This window comes from Simochromis diagramma, unplaced genomic scaffold (genome assembly GCF_900408965.1).
Source record: "Simochromis diagramma unplaced genomic scaffold, fSimDia1.1 OVJJ01000321.1, whole genome shotgun sequence".
Classification (NCBI taxonomy): Eukaryota; Metazoa; Chordata; class Actinopteri; order Cichliformes; family Cichlidae; genus Simochromis; species Simochromis diagramma.
This window is the reverse complement of record NW_024386772.1, coordinates 3,649,045-3,658,968: the sequence shown is the minus strand read 5'-3', so window position 1 is coordinate 3,658,968 and position 9,924 is coordinate 3,649,045. Positions and strand designations below refer to the sequence as shown.

General features: G+C 41.7%; 1 protein-coding gene across 1 annotated transcript; it reads right to left on the bottom strand.

Annotated features, from left to right (window-relative positions):
- Positions 1-779: 779 nt before the first annotated feature.
- LOC120740697 (potassium voltage-gated channel subfamily A member 1) lies at positions 780-8,676 on the bottom strand. The gene is made up of 3 exons (XM_040043193.1): positions 7,679-8,676; positions 6,505-7,254; positions 780-2,944 (listed from the first exon to the last, which is right to left on the bottom strand). The coding sequence occupies exons 2-3, from the start codon at positions 7,186-7,188 to the stop codon at positions 2,009-2,011; spliced, it is 1,620 nt and encodes a 539-aa protein (XP_039899127.1). The 5' UTR covers positions 7,189-7,254; positions 7,679-8,676; the 3' UTR covers positions 780-2,008.
- Between the last annotated feature and the right edge of the window lie 1,248 nt (positions 8,677-9,924).

Sequence of the window (9,924 nt, the reverse complement as noted above, 5' to 3'; positions counted from 1 at the left end):
GTCCAGGTACCCTCGCCCCCAGAGGGGGAAACAGAACCCAGACCCAAGAGATGTTACCCTTCCCCCCGGGGTGGAGGCAAGCAGACCGTCCCAGGCTCCGCGGCAGCAGGGAGGCCAATCGGACAGCCAACATCTCCTCCCAGCCCCCCCACCCCGATGGCTAGCAGAGAAGCTAGACGCTTTTCTTTGCAAGCTCCTTTGACTACACGTTGGTAAGTTGTGTTGTGGCAACTGACGAATTGAAACAAATGAGCGTGCTGTGTGTGCAACAATCATTACCTGTCCTAGTCTGGTCATTAGCTGCCAGCTAACTGGGTAAGGGTGTCATGGGTCTGTAGCTCTGTCCACCGTTTTAGTGAACATATTTACCTTTAAAGTAAGTTACAGGGCTTTCCCTGCATTTCTGGAGGGCTTACATTTCACTAAAACCGATCTAACATGCATATCCACATAATTATGGATTTATATTTTATATTTATATATGTATTTTTTATTCTCATTACTTTATTATTATAGACTAGGAATAAATAATAAGAGAAGGATTCTGAATCAGCACCATGATGAAAACTTGTGGCCATAGTACTGTAAACACAGTATTCTGGAGAAGGTATAAAATGTCACTGCATGTGTCTGTCCCTCACCAGATGGATTAAAAAGGGCACAGGTAACAATGACACATGTACCAGTTGTTACATTGCAGAGGTGTTCAAGTACAAAAACTATAATAAACACAATTGCAATCTTTTGGTTCTATAACATTTTTCTATCATTACTTTGTCATGGACTAGGTGCAAGACTTGTTAAGTGTAGACAATTAAATAATAGATTAATGCAATAGCAAATTATGCCTAGTTCTCAGATGGACAGCAAGTAGAGAGTGATAGATGAGATGAGGAGATGGAAGGAGGAAGAGAGGCGAAGAGTGAGTCACAGGCAGAGCCTAGTTTATTTCCCACAGTTTTTTTTATTCTTGCCTTATGATTTCAAGCACTGTCACCAATCTTTGCATTTTAATATTATCTCATAGCACTTGTTTAATAAGCTACCATCTCTCCTATGGACTTTTTAACATCTACAGTCTCAAAGCAATAGAGCCCTGTCTTCTAGCATTATCAGCAGCAGGAGCAGCAGCAACCCCTCAACAGCAACATTGTACCCCATCAGGTAAAACATAGACTAAAATAGTCATCGTTTTTTTTATATGGTGCATCCTTTCAGTTCATCCTCTGTACAGAATGCTTTATTCTGATTGGCTGGTTGCTTAATATGTAACGTGTATATAGACTATATAGACAAAAGTACTGGGCCGCCCATGAAAACCCATTCCACGAAACTCCCAGCACACAGGTTTTGTGCTGATGTTAATGCCAGTACCATGGCTAGTTGCTTGATTTTATACACCTGTGTCAATGGGATTGAATTCAGACAGCTGTAGTCGAATACTGTTTCCATATAATTTAAGACAAGATATTGTAATATTATACACATGACAGCGTACATGTTGACTGGAAAGCTGTACAAATAAAAGTGATTTGGCAGAAAATGAGGAGAAGCAGAATTTAGTGCTAAAGTTTTTTTTCCGGAAATTATCTGGTTAAAGGAAATTCTAGGTCCATTCATTACAGTCATTCTACATTCATTCTTCCTGTGACCAAAACATGTAAGTAACTGTCATCTGTGTTTGGTTAAAGAACCAGAGGGGGTGGTTGTAATTTAAATCATTTTGCAGCTGGTGGAATATTTGTCATGTGAGATGCACAGAAAATGCTTTGAGGCATCTGGAAACATTTTACTTTTTTCTGTTTATTTACTGAGGAAAACGGATGCTTCGTGAGTAGCTGTGAGTCGAGTATAATCATGCAAAAGCTTCACATATAAAACTATGTTCACATGTCACTGCACTTCTTGGTTTTCATGTCTCCCTCTGCGTGTCCTTTCAGCAGTATCTTTTTATATCTTGGCTCTGTTTTCTTGATGTGTTGCCATGAGTTTAGCACTCTGCAGTCTGTCAGACCTGAGTGACACGAGATTCCCTAAAGAGGAACCCCATGCCTCTCTGATCCTCATCTACCTGTCCTGCACAAAGGCCTGTCAAAAGAGGCCCATTGATCGGAGGGCAAATAGCCCTGTTCTGCCCATACAGTGGTGCGTAATCCCTCATATATTCAGGCCACTCATCCATTCCATCCTCGTCCTCCTCATCTTCATCATCATCTCCTTCCTTTTCCCAGAGCGATGTGGAGACATGCTGGTACACCCTGGTGTCCTCGCACTCCATCTCTCTGTGGTAAAAGTAGCTGAAGTTGGACACAATGACAGGCACAGGCAAAGAGATGGTGAGCACGCCAGCAATGGCACACATGGAGCCCACCAGCTTTCCCCCAACTGTCCCTGGGCACATATCGCCATACCCGACTGTAGTCATGGTCACGACTGCCCACCAGAAAGCCTCGGGGATGCTTTTGAAGTTTGTTCCAGAACTGTCCACCTCAGCGAAGTAGACGGCGCTAGAAAAGATTATGACGCCGATGAAGAGGAAGAAGATGAGCAGCGCAAGCTCTCTCAGGCTGGCCTTCAGCGTCTGGCCCAGGATCTGGAGGCCCTTGGAGTGACGAGAGAGCTTGAAGATCCTGAAGACTCTCACTAACCTGATGACTCTGATGAGAGCCAGAGACACGGAGGGCTGCGTACCTTTGTCCTTTGCTAGCTCCGTGCCCACTGTGACAAAATAAGGCATGATGGCGAAGAAGTCTATGATGTTCATGATGTCTTTAAAAAAGTGCATCTTGTTGGGAGCGCTAATGAAGCGCATGATGAGTTCAAATGAGAACCAGCAGATGCAGATTGTCTCTACTATGAAGAATGGGTCCTGGAAGGCAGTGAATCCAGGTGAGACCAAGATGGTGTTGTTTGATATGTTGGGGTGAGGAACGATGGAGTATTGCTGCAAGATAAATAAGGAAGTAGAAGAGATTAAACTCAAACATTAGATTAAAAGAAAAATCAAAGCATATAACCTGCACTGCCCAAAAGATTCAACTTATTTTCACACACTCGTTGGTTTGGAAGAAGAAATAGGAGAATAGAGAGAGAGGAAAGTGTGGAGATACAGAAATTCTTTTATTGCTGCCATATAATCTGCATCATTATACCTGCATTAATAACCTTCTTTACAGCATTATTCCATTTAATAATATTTCTTACAGTATTGAGATTGCATTAAAGTTGTTTATTGAAGATCTTCATTTAAGGATCCTTTTATTATGTTTACTTTTATTACAGGTACAGCCAGAAGTATTTTACACACATTGCATAAATATTTGTGCTCATTTAGAGTTGTTGCCTTAGTCTACAGAGGGTCTCAAGCTCTGTCTGGCGTGAGTCCAGACAGTCTATTGTGAAAGGACTAGTGCATAGAAGGTTATTACCTTCTATGCACTAGTTTATTACCTTGTATGGAAGGTGTTATAGAAAAGAGAAGTTCTATGTCTGCTTATAGCTATTAAAGATGTACGATTAATTGTGACTAATGTCTGGAACCTATTTTAATCTGTCATTGATGCCATGGGGGGGCGTGTACCCCACTGCTTTATAAGTGTCCACAACATGTATTTTGGTCAGAAGACATATGTTGATGTTTTCTCCGGGCTGTTAATAAACTCAACGTTTGATTGCACTTTTCTGGGGCCTCCGTGGTTTGTGACACTGCTCTACATTGATCGATTTCGTGACAAAAGGTAGGGCAGTAGTAAACAGCTCCATGGAGATGATGTTTGCATGAATGTAAACAGAGAGAAATCAAGAAGGACAGAGTAAACATAAGGAGGAAAGTGAGAAGTAGTGATTATTATCAAAGTTTGTCCTCAGCACATTTGAAGTATGACATCTGTCACCAGGATCTTGTGAGATCTCTGATACGGTGCTAAAGTCTCTCTCCTCTCCATTTTCGCTCTCTTAGTTTTAATGCTTTTTTTTTCTCTCACAGACTTTTATAAACCAGTTTCTCTATATTTAAACATAAAACATTCACCTCATGTGACTCAGGATTGTATTACAGCCACCTGACACTTTATTTAACCCAGCTGCTTTTTTTTTCTGGGAACAAGGTGCAAGTTTGGAATAACTGTCTTTTAACAACTTATTTAAAGTTACTCTAAGCATTTGATGGCCTTGCAGTACATACTGTGCTCAACTCTATTTCCTATTTCCTCTTAATTAGATACACCTGGCTGAAAATGTCTGGTATAAAAAGCCTGCAGTAAATCCTGCTTCCGTCAAGGTCACAATGTTCAGGCTTGGTTTTGATATAGCTCTTTGTGGTGGGTTTGAACTGTATTCTGATAGATGTTTGGTTATCCACTAAAATAACCATTCAGCTCAACCAGCATCTCCCTAATTCCACATCAACCCAAACCAAACACTGTAACCTTGGCGACGGGAGGGTTTACTGCAGTCTGTTCGTCTTAAATTACATTATCTTTAGCTAGGTTGACCTAATAAACTGGAAACAGCATATGTTTCTTGTGTCCTCGTGTGTGCTGCTTTATATATACTTTGAACTGCCTGTGACATTTGCAAAGCAAATTTTAAACAGACACTGCTCAGATTAAGGTGAAATATACTAATGGCAGGTTGAATGATGTTAGTGTCCATCACTTAGATCCAGGCTGTCACATAAAACCAACAACATGCATGGTTCGAGATATTTTTGTTTGTAAGATTTTCCATCTCGTGAGTGACTGATAACGTGGAGATGGCTGTGCATGTATGTTTATGTTGGCTTGCATTGTATCCGAGAGTATTGCAGGCTCTGATCACTTTAGTATGGAAGACAAATCTGCTGGTCAGTTAAGTGGCAGAGGAGGTTCTTAATCAGTTTCGGCTGCTTTGGTGGTAATGGGATGAACAACAGGTGCGCTAGAGGGGCAACAATGAGAGAACCCCCAAAACAAGAATGGTTTGGGAGTTGTGATGGAGGCTACTGACAACTTTTCCACCTCTAATCTTTTCTGTTTCTTTTCATTAGTTTTGCATTTGGCTGTCTCCCAGAACAGTCTCAAGATCATGGAGGAGATTCCAGGAGACATGCAGTTACTTTTGGAGAGCTGGACAGGGCAAAAGAAGGTTCATAACCCATCAGTGGGACCAGTGTCTGCTCCTTTGTGCAAGGAGGAACAGGAGGAATGCTGCCAGACCCCTACAAAGTAATCTCCAACAGGCCACTGCTATAAATGTCTCTGACCAAACAATCAGTAACAGACTTTGTGAGGATGGCCTAGGGCCTGACATCTTCAAATGGGCCCTGTGCTACTTCTCCACCAGTGGAGCCTGATTAGCATTTGCCATAGAATACCAGACATAACAGATCCACCACTGGAGTCTGGACATAATCTGAGTCTGCAAACAGAATGGCTGAAAATATAAGAAACAAAATGTTACAATGGACCAGTCAAAGTCCAGATGTCAACCTAATTAAAAATCTTGTGGCGAGCCCTTCAAAGAGCTGTGCATAAATGAATTCTTACGACCCGCAATGAAGTGAAGCAACTCTGTAAAGAAAGGGGGCCCAAATTCTTCAGAACTTTCATGGAATATTCATTTATTTTTCTATTTGTTAATTGTTTTGGCAGTTTTTGTCCTCCATACATCAACATATCTATCTCTGTTTACTGGAGTAACGAGGGAGTGGTGGTGGTGCTTTGGAAGCATGCACGTCTGCTACCTGAACCTCCACAATCCATCTCGTCTCCAGGCTGCCGGAGCACATGCGAGACAAATTTAATTTTGCTGTAATCATCAGAAAAACCAATCCGTCTCCATCTTTTCCATGCCGTTTTCAGTGTGTAGCCTATGAGTCACTGTGTTTATTAATACGGGCTTTGGTTTATGTGTTGATGGGCTCTTTGGGGTGTCCTTCCTCTATATATAGCATATCTCCGAGGGGTAACCTGAGACAAGCTCATCTCCTTTCATGCTTTTCATGCTGGCTTCTCTTCGTCTAAGTCCTTCCACTCTCTAGTGCTTCTTCCTACTTTTAAAGCATCCACTTCATCTGAATTAGTCAACTAATAATTAAAACTCTCAAGCCGCTTTACCTGCTCTCTTTTATCCCTCATATTTTTCCACTGGTGGTTTAACTGCTCTCCTCATCTCGTACTTCTTTCCTCTCAGTCTAACTGGATCAGATTAAGTGGCAACTCCAAAATAATTTCAGCAGATAGTCTCCTTTACTTTCTCTCTTTCCTCAGCCTTTGCTTTCCTCTCCATTTTTCACTCACTGTTGCTTCAGGAGATAAAAACATTTTCATCTTGTGCTGCAAAGTGACATCTGTCTGCACTTCTTGTGCTTATTTGTTCACCTCATCACTTTCCTGCAGTGTTACGCTGTGTTCTCTAAGCACCCTGTCGTCAGCCTACTCCCTCACTCATGCGGTTATTGCAACTGACATAACTTTCCTTGTGCAGCCCTGTGAATACCGGTTTTGTAGATATGAGCATCCTCACCTCCCTACGCTCCTTTTCATTTCTGAACTCAGGCAGGGTCTCCAGGCAGAAGATGAGAATGGAGACCACAATGACCATGACACTGATGATGGCGATGATCCGGGCTCCGCTGGAAGATTCCGGATACTCAAACAGCATCCAGATTTGCTGCTGCCACTTTTTTTCAGGTAGAGGTCTTTCCTCCTCTTTGGCGAAGCCTTCATCCTCTTTGAAGTGGTCGATGATCTCCTCTCCGAGCTCGTAGAACCGCAGCTCCTCCAAGAACATGTCCAGGGGGATGTTGGCGGGCCTCCGCAGCCTCCCACCTGACTGATAGAAGTAGAGGATGGCGTCAAAGCAGATGCGGTTTCTGTCCAAGAAGACTTCATTCCGCAGAGGGTCGAAGTAGCGAATTCGACGCTGGGGGTCACCCAACAGGGAGTCTGGGAACTGAGCGAGGGTGCGCAGCTGGGTCTCATAACGCATCCCTGACACGTTGATGGCCAGACGCTCCGTCAGAGCCCACTGACACCGCCGGCGGTTCTCCCTTCTGGGATGCGCTCTCGGCTCCTTGCTGCTCTCTTTCTCCAACTTGTTCTGCTTGTTTTTGGCCTGCTTATCTTCATCACTGACCTCCTCAGCTTTTTGTTTATCTTTCATCTCGCCTCCACCTCTATCTCTACCTCCCCCCTTATGATTGTCCATGTCTCAGCCTGGAATAGTTCCTTTTTAAAAAAAAAAAAAAAATGTACTTTTTGCTGCTTCTTTGTTCTGCAAGAAGAAAAATGTAAGTTACCCTGACAAGTTCACTTCAACAACCTTTACAGTTAGTTACAACATCTTAATAACTGTGTATAAAAGGTGTATAAAAAATCAATTGTACATTGTAAGTATACATGAGTAAAATTTTATGAGTTGATTCTTTTACCAAATGTCTTCATTTTTTACACATTTTTCTACTGTTAGACTTTAATGTAACACCAGAAAATGTTACACCTGTACAACCTTCCCTGAACTGACTTCTAGGTTAAATCAAAATGGATTTTAAGATGATTTCATCTGTCTATATTCCATAGACGTCAGAGAAACTGCTGTCAGCTCCACTTTTCTTAAAACATGCTATACAGTGTGTTTGTTTAGATTGATTTCATACTGCATGCACAAATTCCAAGACATGCTGTTAGCGTAAACCCACCTTAGTTGAACTCCTCCTTTCACCTGCCCTACTGGCAGCTAATGCTTCAGGCTAATGCTTCAAACCCCAGGCGAGTGAGCGAGTGACCATGACTCTCCTGCTGTTCCTTCACCTCCATGTGCCTTCTGGGCCGACCCATCATCACACCATCCAGGCAACCCCTCCTTATTCTCCCTTGAGTCACATTTAGGAGGGGAGGGGAGGAGATAGAGGGAGCTTCTTCAGGGGCTGCTGTGGTGTTAATCTGCCACCCTGGGTAAAGTTAAAATTCTTAAGCTTGTTTGTAGGTCACTCACTGTCTGCGCTTGCACCCTTACGCTGTCTCTCGCTCTCAGCATGGGAAATGCTGTTAGGCGGAAATTCAATCTTGGACTTGCTCCTTGTCCAAGAGCACGCTGCCTATTCGCCCACTTTTTCTGACCCCAACAAGCCTCCTCGCTCAAAAATGTCAACCTCTTACAACCCTCAGTCTGTCTTAAACATGCTGTGCATTCTTACATACACTTGTAGCCTGATCTGTACCTGAACTAAGAAGTTTAAAAAGGAGAATAAAAAATAAAATAAGGGAGCAGTGTTTGCACTGATGAACATGATTTACACTCTAGAATCATACACAAACATTTGGTTGGTATTTATTTTTTGCCCTCTTTTGCTGTTACAGCTTAGCTATAAATTAAAACTTGCAGGTTACTGTGGTTTGTGCAGAATTATCCACAAATTGGATCAGAGCAGTGATAAATCTGTCATGAAATGTGCCCACACCATTACTCACTTTATGTTAAATATAACATATAATATATTTCTGTGGTTATTTTAGACATCGCCCTGCGACAGACTGGCGACCTGTCCAGGGTGTATCCCGCCTCTCGCCCTATGACAGCTGGGATAGGCTCCAGCACCCCCCGCGACCCTGAAAAGGATAAACGGAAGCGAATGGATGGATGGATGGATTTTAGACATCTTAAATTATACACCAAAACATCTTTGAGTCTCTGGGTCTGTGTGCAGGGAGACTTTTCTGATATGTACTGTTGCCTTCAAATACTTCAAGTAATTTACAGCTTTTAAGTGTTTATTTTCACAGAGGGTTTGTAAAGTTTGCTCTTTGCATTAAAAATCTCCAAATCAAATTTTGATACTTTGAATAAGAGTAGCTGGTGCAGAGGATTGTAGGTCTGAAGGTGTGGGAAAACCTGCTGGCTTGTTTACTGCAAGCTGCAGCTGAAGGCGCTTGGAGATCCTGGTATTTTTGGCTCACTTTATTAAACTGTGTGAGATGTGCTGAATCCTTTACTGGCATAGTGAGTGGTATGGTAGCATGCAAGCTATGCTCTGTATAAAAAAAACATAGATGTAGCTTCCAGGTCTGAAAAGTGAAGCAAATGTGAAGCAGTGTGCCTTAAACTGTATTCTTTGTAATGGCCAGCAGGGGGCTGACGCCACAGGTTGCAGAAGGAAGCCGAATTTAAAAATAATTTGTGAGTTGATGAGTTTATGGCCTCAAATGTTAGCTTACATTTTAAGTTAATAAAGCACTTTCTTCCTTAAAATTGTTATTATTATTATTATTATTATTATTATTATTATTATTATTAAGAAGAAGAAGAAGAAGAAGAATCTGAATCCCTGAAAAAATCAGGAAGTTTAATGATTTCCAAATGGGTTTTTTTTTTAAAACACAAAATGTTTTGCCATGTAAAATGAGGAAATTAGATTAAAGTTCATTTCAGCTTCTACCTTATCCACATGTTTTAAGTCACATGCCCTTCCTGAGCCAACTTCAAAGGTTTAGTGTCTCTGATTTTTTTTTTTTTTTTTTACCTCCAATCGACCCAGCACCCTTTCACATGAATACGTTGACCAGTGAGGCGTGAAAATGAAGAAATGAAATAATTACGTTTAATATTAAGTATACAAAAATGAATACTTTTAACAAAAGGCCAGGTCTGCTTGATCTTTAAGTTGAAGCAGCATTGAGATATTTAATGGCATCTGAGCATTGCAGAGTAAATCAGCTTCCTGCAATGATTCAAAGTGTTATAAAGATGGGAGATCTGCTTTATAACCGTTAGAATAATAGCATCAGCAAGTTTAGTGGAAAGCAGGTTCATTATACTGTTAGGTAAAGACACTACAGTATTGGAGAGAGATCCCAAACAATCAGACGATCCCATTCCTGCAAGTGCTTGATAACGGGGAGTAGGAAGAGCTTCCTTTCACTGAACGAAAGTAATCATGTCCAGACT